Here is a 13,959-nt window from a genome sequence, read left to right as displayed (position 1 = left end):
AGTGACCATGACGCTCCTCTGGGTTGATTTAAGAAGACTCATGCCCCTTCCAGGTACCAAGAGCCCTGAGGAGTATGTGCAGGGTGCTCCATCCACTTGGTGTAATAACAGGCCTGGCAATGCCTGTGCCCTAGCTCTACTCACCAGACTTGTCCCACGTTGACCAAGGACAGGTAGAGACCCCAGAGAGCAGCCATGAGGATCATGTTGGCACAGCCAGTTATCAGGACAAAGCTCGAGATGCCCAGTCCAAGAAGAGCCAGCAGGTCCAGGTTGAAGTCCATGTTTGACCAGTCCAGCAGCCAGATGATGGTGGGTGCATAGCTCCAGGCATCCCAGGCACCCTGCTCCCGGAAGTACTGCTGTACGCTCTTCAGGTATGCTCTGCAGGGCAGCAGGCCTCGGTCACCAATCAGCTGCTTGTTCTGTTGCAAAGCCACCAGGAATGCCACGGCTGGGAGAAAAAGGCCACACACAGGGATGTGAGTGGGAGCAAGCCCTGGAAGCACAGCTTCTAACTGCCCCAGTGCCTGTCAGCAGGGTGACCCCACAGAGCTGAAGGCTGCACTACTACTCACATGGAAGCCCAGCTACCTCAACTTGAACCCCAAGTCAGAGTTCATCCCCAGAGACCACACCTTCACGGCAGCACTCATAGCCTCAGACCCCAGGTTATATGACTGGGAAGAACCTTGCTGCTTTGGTACCGTGAGAGAGAGCCCACGCCTGTCCACCTAGGGAGGAGAGGACCAGGCCAGTCAGTACTGTGAGGTACAGCCCATGCCTGTCCACTCAGGGAGGAGAGGACCAGGCTGGTCAGTACTGTGAGGGACAGCCCATGCCCTGTACACCCAGGGAGGAGAGGACCAGGTCAGGGCCAGCGCATACCAGGAAACATGATTTGGTCTCACCAATTTGATGATTTCAGAGACTGATTCCAAGGCAAGAAGCACAGGGAACTTCCTATTGAGGGACAGGCCATGCCTGTCCAAGCAGGGAGGAAAGGACCAGGCCAGTCAGTACTGTGAGGGACAGGCCATGCCCATCCACCCATGGAGGAGAAGACCATGCAAGCACTGAGAAGCTGTTGAAAAAGCAACAAAACCAAAAGCCAGCTCCCTGGAAGACTGCCCAGCCAGGAGAGGGCAGAGGCACCCAGGGGCCAGTGGGACACTGCTTGCAAGAGAAGAGACATTCTAGTGTGCACACGATGGCCTGGTTCCATACAAACAGCTCTTCCCGCCTCATCAGGCTTCTGACACCTTTATCCACCCAGAGGAGCTGGGGCTCCTTGAAGAGGTGGCAGACTCCAGGGCTGGGCAGGGAACAGAAGTGGGGCTACGGCATTCTGTGGGTTAAACAGGTGGAGGCACCTGGACAAACAGGTGGAGGCATGCCAGGGTGCAAGGAACAACCCACAGGGACCACCAGTAGCCATAGCTGGGCAATCTAAGCAGCATAGTCATCTTGCGGAAGCACAAGCCCGGTGCAGACTGGACATGGAGTCCAAGGTGCACAGAGGATTGGTTACAAACAGATGTGAGAAGACGCAGCCCTCCTTTCAGAGGATTCCAGAGTCCCTAGACACCCTCTCCTGGAGATGCTGTGGATCCCTCCTCCCCTGGGCCTGGGCTCAGGGACTGGTTGCCCAAGACAGAGTAGGCAGAAAGTGCAGTTAGGCAGAGGGGACAAGCAGCAGCCACATCATAACCAGGTGACCCGTGTAGGTATCATAAGAAGGGCCCCGCTCAGTGGTAAGATCTTCTCCAAACCCACTGCCCCAGTGGATCATGAGAAAACATCAGACAGAACCAACTTGAGACCCAACTTGAGGGATGTTCTGTAGAATACACATCGAGGAATCTGCACTGTCAAGGTCATGAGAAAGCAGGGCTAACACCATGGGGGGGTCCCTAGATGGGGTCCTGGGCTTTAGTGAAAAATCCATAGTGCACAGTTTGACTAATAGTTAAAAAATATTTAAAAAGTAAATGTTTCTTAAAAATCCACCAAATGCAATTCAGCAAGAAGACCCTGAGCCCTGCCTCCCTCCTGACTGAGGGAGGAGCTGACCAGCAGAAACAGCACAGGGTCCAGGGGCTACCAAGGGAGAAACCATGCTGAGGGCTCCCCAGGCCTTCCCCTGCTCCCCACTGCTCCTGCCTGTAGCACTGGGCAGGAGTGGCCTGAGTCTACCTGCCACTGCCCTTCCCAGCAACCTGGAGGACACACCACAGCCCAGCAGCCACACCCAAATGTGCCGCATCAGCTTCCAAGAGGGCCCAGGCCAGGTGCATGTGCACCCAGGCATTGTCTGTAGGTGAAGGGCAGGTGCCTGGCTTTGCGTCACTGGCAGGAGCTCCTTCCACAGAGGGCCCAACCAGCCAGGGCTGAAGCACTGGGCAGCTCCTCCCAACAGCACACTGGGAACTCCAGCGCATACCAGGAAACATGATTTGATCTCACCAATTTGATGATTTCAGAGACTGATTCCAAAGCAAGAAGCAAAGGGAACTTCCTATTTATCAGAAACAATGAAGACAGACTGGGCTTAAGTTTCACAGGAAAACAGCCTCTCTCCACGTCAACCCAAGTCAGAGAAACATCTACGGAGAAAGGAACCCGTGTTGTTTCAAAGCACCACAGGATCTCACAGTGAAACCAACCACCAACCTGTGAAGAAAGATGGGAGCAGGAAATGCCAGGTGGCCCAAGGAGGCCTCGTCCAGGAGGACTGGCAGGTCTGCAGAAGCCACTCACCCTTGCACTGGGGCTGAGATACAGCTCAGTGGCAGAGCACGTGGGAGGCCCTGGGTTCAATTCCCAGCACTCTACAGGAAAAGTTTTCTTTATGCTGTCCCTCTCAGATGACCTGCTCTAATGTTAGGACAGACCTTCCCGACACACCTCCCACTAGCTGCTCTTCACAACGCCTCTATGTTCTTCTTTACAGTTATGTGGCTATGCGCTGGCCCCTGCTCAGAGGTAGGCGCGTGCTTTCTGACACCGCAAGTGCCATGGAGGAGCCTAGAAGCCGTGGAAGCCACGCAGCACATGCCCCCCACCCCCAGGCCTGGGGAGGAGGAACAGCACCTGCCTCCTGAGGACTCACATAGCAGACTCAGTAAGCAAGACCAGGGATACTTTTGGTTCCACTTTTCTCTTAAATTTTCCAAAGAAACGCTAAAGTTCAGCAAACAAGGTGGTCTCAGGCCCGCCAGATTTCCCTTAGTAGAGGGCTGACAAGCCCTGGCTCTGCCCAGTGCTATGTAGACTCACCTCACCTGCTGTGGAGTCGTCTGCCCCACACGACAGGACACCAGAGCAGCTGCCCAGGATGCACCTGACAGGCTTCCCGCACACTGCATTCCCCAGGGCAGTGCAGCAGGCAGGCAAACCCACGCACACTGCATCTGGCCCCAGCCAGGCCTGGAGCCTTTACACCAGGTTTTTAAAGAAATCTTACCCACATGAGTCCTGCACATGGGTACAACTATCCTTAGCAGGGGGACAGTCCACCTGAGTCCAGCCCAGGGAACACGAGTGTGTATCTAGCCTCTGCACAGCACCTGGCAGCAGGGTGAGGCCATGCATCCTCCCGCCTCCAGGCAGCCTTAGCAAACACCGCACTGCCACAGGTTCCAGGAGTCCACGGCAGGGGTTTCAGAGGCTCTGCACTGGTCATTTCCTCAACATCCTCTCATGGGGTGCTTTAAAGAATCCCTTACTCGGGCTGGGATGTGACTCAAGCGGTAGCGTGCTTGCCTGGCATGTGTGGGGCCCTGGGTTCGATCCTCAACACCTCATAAAAATAAAATAAAGATATTGTGTCCACCTAAAACTAAATAATATTTTTTTAAAAAAAGAATCCCTTACTGCTTGGAGCCACTGCACAAAGGGACCTTAGTACTTCTGTTTAATTTCTAGAGTGGGCAACGGCATGACAGCTCTGTGCTCAGCTGGTGAGCAGGCAGCCACAGACCCTCCTGCCATGCCCCAGGAAGGCTCTGGGGGGTCTCTGCCAGCTTCCCTCTTCCTCAGAGAACAACAGGTCACATTTTTTGATGCAATGACCATTGGTAGGGGGCAGTGTCTCAGGGAAGCCCACATTGCCCTGTGACCCTGAATGCAGTGCCCACTCTCAGGCTGTTTCCTCATTGCACTTGGGGACCGCAACAGTGGGTGCCATTTCATACTCCAGAGTACCCGATCCCATGACTTGGGCTGCAAAGTCCCATCACAGGAAAACAGCAATCTGGGTCCAGGGGTGCCCACCACCTCCTCCAAAGCCTCAATCCTTCCAGGGAATCTTCACTACCCAGGTGTAAACCTGGTGCTCAGGACACTGTGCTGTGATGGGGAGTGGTGCAGGGACAGGCCTCCAGGGACCATCACACTCATGGTGACTCACAGCCAGGACTGACGGTGCCCTTCGCTGTCCCCCAGAGATGATGGCGAACCCAGTGAATGCACCGTGAAGCACCGTGGGCTGCAAGTGTGGTGCTTGCAGCGCCACAAGCATTCTCAGGGCAAGTCCACGTACTACAGTGACAGGGACCTGGGTGGCCTGGCCTCAGCTCCAGCATATGCCCAGCAGCTGGCCCCATGCACTCAGATCTGGGTAGAACTCACCCCTAGCACCTACACACGCCAGCACTCCACAAATAAACACCATGCCCCTGTTGGAGGCACCGGGAAGGCAGAGCACTGCCGCCGGCCTCCAGCTGGCTGCGCGGCTTCACTGGCAAGCAACTGTCCTGTTCTTCCTCAGCAGGTCTCCTCACCCAAAGCACCTTTGTCATGTGCCTCGTAAGACGCTGTGCATGAGGCCAAGCCTCCCTAAATTCAATGCCTCTCAACAGGAGGCTTTCCATAGAACACACATGGTTATGTTTGATCACATATCCTTCAGTAGCTGGAAGTATCGCAAGACTCAACATTCCAGTGAAATATCTGGAGAAGTCCTATAGCACCTTGGAAGAGCCCTGGGATCCCGAGAGACAGTGTGATGCAGTGCCAGTGAGATCCAGGACCTCCTAGAAAGAGCCCTTGCAGGAGGACTGCCCACTTGCCCACAACTCTCAGCCAGAAAACCACAACCCTAAAGACAGAAAACTGGTTCTCCCTAGATGCACTTACTCACAAGGTAGAAAAGAAATGCACGGATCACAGCAAATCGCTAGGCACCAGATTGAAAATATTTGCTCCTTTCTGTGGTTTACAGTGGTTCCCTCCGAAGTAAACAGAGACCAAAAGCTCCACTGGCTCACGTGGAAACCCGAGCCCCAACTTACAGATCTGTGCTGGAGGCTCCCTGCTTCATGCTAGTGAGGTCTCACAAATGCACTTTTAGGTTGGTCCTGTCTCTGTGTCCCTGCAAACTTTCAGAATGACTCCTTAGTACTCTGCAGGATGAGGCAACCCCGAGCATGGCTATTTTCCACAGTAGCTTAAAGAGAGACTGAGTGGAAGTTCACACTGGCAACCCCAGTGACTACTGGGCAGGGCCCCAGCTCTCCTCTGCACTCACACAAAACCCAAAGTGGACCTGGCTCCTCCACAAGCCAGCTTCAGCAACTCCTTCCACGTGTGAGGAAATGAAGCAGAGACGCTCTATACCCACCATGGAAAGCCATGCCTAGGCAGGGCCAGGACAGCCCCTCTGGAACTAAGGGTGACTGCCCTAGCCCAGCAGGGCTGTCCAGGCTCGGCCTTCTCACGGCCTTCAGGCTTACGGGGGGACTCTGTTTGGTCTTCCTTATCAACAGGCTGGGCCACATGCTCAGAGAACCATACCCTCAAACCAAAATTCAGGGTTTTTGGGGACCCAAGTGGGAAGTATTTGGGATTGGCAGCTGCCCCACCCCCAGCAGGGCGGGGCATGAGTGGCAACAGAAGGCAAAGGTGACCATGTCGAAGTTACCAGCTAAAAGCCCTTGTCCTCCCCTAACCCCTAGGGCAGCACCGCTGAGACCCTATACAGGGAAAAGGAAACACAACTTCATACAATCTCAAGGAAAATCTAGGCACACACACCGGTAGCCTAATGAGGGTCCAGTCTCGCAGGAAGGTGCAGGACACCGGGAGAAGAAATAGACTTCCGTACAAGGGCGAAGCGGACTCAAGCAGGGGAGAGATTCCCTTGTAGGTATAGGATGGGCTCCAGTGCGAGGGGGATTGGGGAGACCGAGCGGGCTCGTGCAGGAGCGGGGCACGGGCTCCCGTGCAGGGGGCGGAGCCAGCTGAGCCCGAGAGCTGGATGCCAGAACAAGGGGCCCTTTTCTGCTCTGAACAATGACCCATTGTGCCCTTCTGAAGGGAGGACAATGAAGCCCCAGCAAGGGGAAGCTGAGCACAAAAGAGCCCTTTNGGGGGGTGGGGGGGGGTGTTGCTCTGAGACTGTGGATCGGTGAATCAGGCATTCCTGAGACTTCTCAGAGGGAAGATGCGCGCAGGACAGTGGGCACAACCCTAGGTGAACTGCAGGGCTCTTGGGAAGCAATCAGAGAGGTGTGGGGTTTTCCCTCTTCATTCGTTAGCACTCTTTACATACTAAAGGTCCTATTTCTTTGTGTATATTGCAAATGTTTTTCTTGGTTCTATTTGGTATTACATCTTCTTGTCTTTAGTTTCTGAATTTTGTACTCAGTGTTTTGACATATAAATTATCAATGCTTGCACCGTCAAATGATCCGGATTTTGTGTCTGTCTATATACCTTCGCCCACCTGCAGTGCAAGCATCATGAGGGGTTGTCTGTGGACAGTTGCCCCTCTCCAAGTTAAGCCAGATGGGTAACTGCTGGGACTCCTCCCCAAACCCAACCCCAGCCTTCCCCTGTTGCTGGGGTAACAGCACTGATGTACATCTTATATAAGTTTTTCAAAGCTTGCCTTTATTTTTTCTGAGAGACCCTCCCTCAGGAGCCCAGCTGTGAAGTGTGACCTATAACAGATGTTGCAGTGGGTGGCACAGACACCTGCCACATCCTGTTGTGCTTCCAGCAGGGCAGCAACATGTGCCCAAGGTCTCCAAGTTTGGGGACTGGAGGAACAGTTCTTCATGGGAGCCCTTGCCCTGCACCTTTCTTCCTTGCTGTCTGGATGCCAGACACGGGATGGATAGCACTGCTGTTTGGGAAGGACAGACAAAGCCTGCAGAGCTTCTCCGGGTCCCAGTCTGGAGACCAGAGCTGCACTGGACGGAAGGCGAGGCAGGGCAGCTCTGCCATCAGGTGTGACCCTGGGTGCTGCCTTTCAGGTGGGGACAGTTCTCACAAAGGGCTCTTTTGTGCTCAGCTTCCCCTTGCTGGGGCTGCATTGTCCTCCCTTCAGAAGGGCACAATGGGGCATTGTGCAGAGCAGAAAAGGGCCCCTTGTTCTGGCATCCAGCTCTCGGGCTCAGCTGGCTCCGTGCTCCCTCTCTGGATTTGCCCAGGGTGGGTGAGGCCAGCGGAAGGGTCTGCTGGGAGCTTGCGTCCTCTGCAGATCGAGTTTCCTGCTGGGTCTGTCTTCCCAGGAGGCTGTCTGGAACTGGCTCAAGCACAGGTCACTCAGGGCAGAGCTCCCCCAAGGAGTGGCCGGCTGATTACTGAGATCTCACCCATTTCAACCTGAATTTAATTGAAACTGCACTATGGTACTTTTTGCCCATAAAGGAGAACAACATTCTGACGTGTGCTACCACATGGGTGAAACTTGAAAACATCAAGCTAAGTGAGAAGAGAAGCACAAGCTGTGTGATTCCTCTTGCAGGAATTCTCCAGAATGGGAAACTCCAAGGGAAAAGAAGGTAGCCCAGAGGTCGTCTGGGCTGGGAGGGGGAAGGGGTGTGAGTCTTGGTGGGTGTGGGTTTCCAAATAGAGGCTGGATGTGCAGCATTGTGAATGTATGAAGAGCCATTTACAGTGGTTAATTTCATGCTGTGTAAATTTCACCTCAGTTTTAAAAGTAAAAGAGCAAGGCACTTTTTTTAAAAAGTAAAAGTAAAAGGGAGGCTAAAGCAAGAAAATCACAAGTTCAAGGCCACCTTCAGGGACTTAGCAAGACCCTGTCTCAAATAAAAAGGATGTGGATATAGCTTATTGGCAGAGCACTCCTGAGTTCAAGCCCCAGTACTACAAAGTAAACACATAAAAAATTTAAAAATAAAACAACAAAGAATGTCCTCAAAGTAGTTTCACAATCACCTGGAAGGCTTTGCTTTTGTTGGTGGGGGAAAGTCCACAAAACTCAACCTATTTCTCTGTTAAGGAGCATCTGGTTTAAGGTACAGCTGTCTTAGGCCTAAGAAGTTGCCCCACATCAAAAATAAAACCTCTGCAGATCCAGACTCAGCTGCGTGGCTGAGGCTGGCTCTGGCACAGAGGGGGGGCTGCAGGCCAGGTGGAATCCCCTGGGGTGCTGTCCTGCACCCTGCAGGCCACCTGCAGGCCAAGCTCTGCCTTGAGGCAGGGGAGGGTCCTGGGCTTTACTTTCAAGCAAGAACTAGGAGGAAATGTAAAGCTGAGAGGAGAGGCCAGGGGGAGCTGAGATACTGGGGCTGCCCCAGGACTGTGGGAGGAAAAAAGCTGAGAAAGGGGAATGGGGAGGGAAGGGCCCCAGAGGAGCTGCCAGAACCTGACTGAGCTGGTTGGCATCAGGGGACCACAGCCCGCCTGACCCAGGTGGGCCCTGTGCCCCAGCCACCCACAGCCTCCTCCAGGGCAGCCCCCGGGACGAGGCACACAGCCCAAGGCTGGCCACACTCCCAGCAGCTGCGCAGCGGCTTCACAGAGGAATGAGCCCTCTGTCAGCACCTCGTCCAGCTGTCCCCGGGCACCCCAGCCTGGCAGCCCCCACCGCATCAGGGCCATTGTCCCTGACATGTGGTTGCAGCTGTCTCTGGCACCCACAAGAACCCAGCTTGGGCCCAAGTCTAATCGTGCACCCCTCATTTACCCCAATTTTTCACGTCTTGAAGTCTGTTTGCGGGAAGGGAGCAGGACCCGTCGATACTAACATCTGTTGTCTTCTCTAGGAGGGGTGGTCAGTTTGGGCTGATCCCACCCTGACTGTCCAGCGGCCAAACCCCCGTGGGAGGCTGGCAGGTGCGGGTGGGGGCAAGCAAGCAGGTGCTGTGCCATTTGCTGACCGTGACTCCCGCGGCTGTTCTGCTTGGCTCGGAGGTCTCCTCTTGCGCGTCCCTGCTCCCCCTGCACCCTGGGAGATGTGGCCCTGAGTGCCCTGCAAGCTGGTGAGCCACAGCTCTCGGCAGCATGGAAAGCTAAGCTTCTCCATGCAGCTGCGTCCCAGCGACATAGCCCTGTGCCAAATGCCCTAGTCCTTTTCTTCTACTTGGAATTATATTCTGGATTGGAAGAAATCTTGGAAACTGCCTAGCCTGTGGGCTGGACTGGTCACTCCGCTGGTCATCAGTTACCCCAGTAGTGCTGCCTAACAAATAGCCTTTTAAACCACCAGGCATGTGTTGTGGGCAGGGCCACCCAATGTCGGGCCCTGTGGTCCTAGGCTCGGAGGCACAGCCAGTTTTCTGTGCTTATGACCCTATCAGGGCCTTCAGAAGTAAAGGTTCACCCAACGCTGGATTCTGCACCCCAGCACCCCCAGCCTGGCATAGCCGGGGAGCCATGTCATCCACGGACTCACTGCAGCACTTGACTAAAACCTCCTTCCCTCACTGTTTTCAGGAAGGAAGTGCTTGGGAGACAGAGAGAGCTTTTCATGGGTATGTTTAATTTGCCTTTGGCACTGATGGGTGTCTGGAACCTTCCATCTCAGCAGAGGAGGCCAGGACCAGAGCCAAACAGAACCCCTCTGACCAAGAAGAGATTTCTTTGTGATAGCTCTACTTCAAGCCACCTTTTGCCTTTGTAGTTGTACTTAAAACCAGCTCCACTTCAGGGGTCACAAACATGGACGTGATGGGCAAGAAGCCTCTTTAGGTTGGGAAGCTGGGCTTGGAAGGGTGGACACAGATTTCAGCCTCCTATGGGCCCAGAAGGCTGCTTTTCTAAAGAGTCCCCATCAGTGTCCTGGCTCTCCTCTTGCACGTAGATGAGACGGCAGCTCCCAGGCCCGTGTGTCACTTCCCAGTGGAGCTCAGTGCCCAGGGGAGGGTGGCATGGAGCTAGTGAGGGTGAAGGGCAGAGTTCCAGTGGGCAAGGCCAGGTGGGCAGGCACCCAGAGTTCAGGGTAGCCAGGCACTGCAATGGAACAAGGCTGTGGGGGAACAAGCATGGAAGGGGTTTGGGGAAGAATACCAGGAACAGGGCTGGGGCTGGAGGCCCAGGTGTCTTGTATCAGACCAGACCCTTCTGGTACAAGGTGCAAACCCACTCCACCCCACATGATCAGGGATGGGCCTAGGAAGTGCAGAAGTCCCAAAGAAGTCCCTGCTTGAGTCCAAACACTAGCAACAGACTCTACTGCTTCTGGGGAAGGTGCTGCTGGCAGCTGGTTATAGTGCCAGGAGCGGGCAGGTTGCAGGGGGACCAGCTCCAGGAATAGGAGCCCAGGAAATGCTGCCCCTGCAGGGCCAAGAGGCAGGGATGTGGGCAGCTCTCTGTCACCTTCAGAGTGCGTGGAAGGATGGTGTGTACCAGCTCTCAAGCTGGCGGAAGACGTCAGCTCCACCGAGGGACCCACTGTGGCCCCAACCAGAACTTTTGCTCCAACCAGTGTTCTCAGCATCCCTGAGACCACTAAATTAAGGGAAAGGGGACTAGCAAACAGCTTGGCCCAGAGCCCTGAATGTCTGTTATAGGGAGGCGGGACTCCTGGGGGACACCAAGCAGGGCCCTCTGTGCCCCTCTGCTGCCTCTCTTCGACCCAGCAGCGCAGGCTGAGCTGCCTTTAGGAACCATAGCTCTGAGCAGTTCACCCCTCTCTGTTGCCTTGTTTCATTTCTGCCAGACCAGCAAGCAATTAAAAGCACCAATTAATCTCCAGTGCTGTGCTGGGACACAGTGCTGGCTGCTTCACAGGCCACTTTGGACGAAGGGGTCAAGGGAGGCCCAGGTCAGGGCTGTGGACAGAGGAGGACATGCCATCCTGGGGTTCACAGGCCCACTCCACCCTCCCTCAATGCTTTTCTTTTAAAGACAGCACAAGGACAAGTGGCCTCCATGACTTCAGGATGGCCAGGCAGACTGACAGGGAGAAGGGCAGTGGATGGTCAGCACAGTGGGTATCCTCCTCCCCATGGCATTCAGTCCACAGCTGGCCCTGCAGTTCCCAGCTCCATCTGCACGCAGGCCTCCCACAGGCAGCGTGGCAAGGGGGTCTCTCTATTCCTGGAAGAGCCCACCAGGCCAGGACAGGAACAGGGCTGGTGCTGGAGGCCCAGGTGTCTTGTATCAGACCAGACACACTTCTGGTGTAAAGTGTAAACCCACTCCACCCTATGTGCCCCTGACTACATGGCCTATAAAAGTACTGGCCCAAAGCCGTGTTTAATCCATACACATGACCCACCTTAGCCATCTCCCTTTCTGGAAGCCATATCCCCCATTCCTGCCAGCCCAACCCTGGTTCTGGCAATTGCCAACGGTGTTCTGCTGGGGTTGTGGGTCCAGTGGCCATATTCCCTCAGCTTTCCCAGGTCCAGGGCCAGTAGTTCAGCAGTGGGTATCTAGTTCAAGTTCAGTCAGAGCCTCCCTCTGAAACCACACAGACCTCCAGACCAGGATGAGGTCATGTGGACAGGCCAGCACCACAGAGGAGGCTGGACACAGGAAGAGCTAAGAGGAAGAGGGTGGGGGTCCTACCAGGGCAACCAAGTATGGCCCATGAGGGATGGAGAGGTGGCTCAAGTAGTTGCCCCTTGAGGTATTTGGGGCTTTTTGTTTTTTTCTTTTTGCAGTACTGAGGATTGACTCAGGGATGCTCTATCACTGAGCTACCTCCCCAGGTCTTTTTATTTTTTGAGACAAGGTCTAAGCAAGTTGCTCAGGGTGACCTTGAACTTGTGATCTTCCTGCCTCAGCCTCCCAAGTCACTGTGATTACAGCCATGGCCATGGTGCCCAGCTTGCCTCTTGAAATTTAAGTCACCATGGCTCTCTCTGTTCTTGAAGGCCTGTGCTCTCTGCTGCCCCAGGGCCTTTGCACATGTTGCACCTTGGAAATGCCCTCTGCTTCTTTTCTTGAAATTGAAAGCTTCCATCAGCTGAACTGTCACCTCTCTAAGCCTTCTGGGACCACCCTTCTAAAGCCCACTCCCTGTGGGAGCATCTCACCCCTAGAGAGAAGCCTCTGCCTCCCCTCTCAACACCTGCATCTTCAGGGCAAGGGCTGTGTCGTGTGCCCCTGACTACATGGCCTATAAAAGTACTGGCCCAAAGCCGTGTTTAATCCATATACATGACCCACCTTAGCCATCTCCCTTTCTGGAAGCCATGTCCCAGTGTTCACTCAGCACCTGCCTGGTGGCTGAGGACAGGAACCCAAGTCAGCACTAATGGAGCTGGCATCTTCCTGAAAACATCGAGATGGCTGAGAGATGACCCTGGAAGGTGGACTTCAGGGCACCCCCCCCCCAACATGCAGGCAGACTGCACTGGGCTTGATCCTGGGCTGGCCAGGGCTAAGCCTCTCCCTGCCATCCTGGGGTGGCCTGCACATGCATGACAGGGGCTGCCCACCAGCACCCCCCCGTCAGTTCCCTGGGGGCCAGAGTGACCTGGGCCAGGCACTGGACTCCTGGGATCAGCCTCCTTTCCTTCAAGAGCCTCAGGAGTCACCTCATCATGACCTAAGGACTTGAGAAATGAGCCTGTGACGCCCCCTGGGGGGCCAGAGAGTGGCTGCCCTGCTCATCACAAGCATCTAACCCAAGCTCTGCTTTGTGCTTTCTTGGCAAAAGGGATCTCATCATTAAGACCTGTGACCCCAATAGCACCAGGCCAGGGAGGGGCAGCTCTGAGCCCCCGGGCACAGAGGCTAAGAGGCAGCCTGGCTGGACCAGGATCATCCTCAGTACCTCTGATAGCTCCTCTTTTTGCATGAGTGACTCTCAGTCCAACGGTAAGTCCCACAGGTGCCCAGACAGAAGCCCTACCTGCACTCCACCCTCCCTCAGTGGTCTTCACCGATTGGGATGCTTCAAAGACCACAGAGAGGTAAGGAGGGAAGGAAAGCCACCACAGACTGGCAGGGAGGGGTCTTTCTTGACAGGGGGCAGAGGGAAGGGAGCCAGCTCCCCACCTGTGCTCAGAGGACCGAATCCCAATATGTGAAGGACAGCACTTGGCAGAGACGGTGCCTTCTCAGTCACCTCCTTGTTAGATGTCAGCCCTGGTGGTGGCAAGAACAGGTCCTGCAACCTTCAGGGTGCAAGCTGTAAGGTGTCCCAAAACAAGACTTCAGGGTTCCTCAGCCCAAGGAGACAAGGGCCAAGGCCTTCAGACTAGACTGGAGAGGTGGCTCCGGAGCCTGGAGGCTGGGGGGATGGTCTCCAGGGTGAGATGGTCTCTGGGTCTGGCAGCAACGGGATAGGAGGTGGCCCTGGACTGTCTCCCAAGGGCAGCTGAGTTGGTAAGGTGACTGGGGAGTGTGTACTTGTGCCCACCCTCAAGCCAGTGGGCTCTCCTTTGGGATTTTTTCCTTGCAATAAAGCAGCCATTTCTGCTGTCCTAGAAGTAAAAGGATCACTGCGATGTCACAGCTATGACCCTAGGGTCGAGGGCCTGGGACTGCGCAGTAGAACCAAGGGGGCCTTGCTTAGGGTCACCTGGGCTTCACAGGCCAGCTAGAAGGAGATGGCCTGCTTGGGGTGACAGACCGGCAGACCTGTCGCCTCCCTAGATTTTGGGAAAGGAATCCAAGCCACCCTTGGGGACTGCCAGGCCTGGGGTCAGCTCGCGGGGGCGGGCTCAGGCGGGGCTCAGCACTCGCCTGGGAAATGTCCCCTCTCCGACCCCACTGTCACCCTGGCCCGCACACCCGCCCCCTCCCCTCCTC

At 55.1% G+C, this 13,959-nt stretch overlaps 2 protein-coding genes across 7 annotated transcripts in view; one reads left to right on the top strand and one right to left on the bottom strand.

The window, feature by feature from the left end:
* The window catches only part of Lmf1 (lipase maturation factor 1), a 58,303-nt gene extending 52,105 nt beyond the window's left edge, over positions 1-6,198 (bottom strand). The window contains exons 1-2 of one of the 6 annotated variants that reach the window (XR_007342639.1): positions 6,037-6,191; positions 145-454 (exon numbers count right to left, since the gene is read on the bottom strand). Coding sequence is in view for 4 of the 6 variants with exons in the window: in XM_048789419.1 (XP_048645376.1) it covers positions 145-284 (140 nt within the window). In the remaining 2 variants the exon portion in view is untranslated. Of the gene's footprint in view, positions 1-144; positions 455-6,036 lie in introns of those variants that run through there. The other 5 variants (XM_048789419.1, XM_048789418.1, XM_048789420.1 and 2 more) reach the window with 5 other exon arrangements.
* A 6,803-nt stretch (positions 6,199-13,001) lies between these two features.
* Positions 13,002-13,959, top strand: part of Sox8 (SRY-box transcription factor 8) — a 5,666-nt gene continuing 4,708 nt past the window's right edge. Inside the window, exon 1 of the mRNA XM_015490613.2 lies at positions 13,002-13,023. Coding sequence (XP_015346099.1) covers positions 13,002-13,023 — 22 coding nt within the window. The remainder of the gene's footprint in view (positions 13,024-13,959) is intronic.

This window comes from Marmota marmota, unplaced genomic scaffold, assembly GCF_001458135.2.
Source record: "Marmota marmota marmota unplaced genomic scaffold, marMar, whole genome shotgun sequence".
Taxonomy (NCBI): Eukaryota; Metazoa; Chordata; class Mammalia; order Rodentia; family Sciuridae; genus Marmota; species Marmota marmota.
This window is presented reverse-complemented; position numbering and strand designations above follow the sequence as displayed.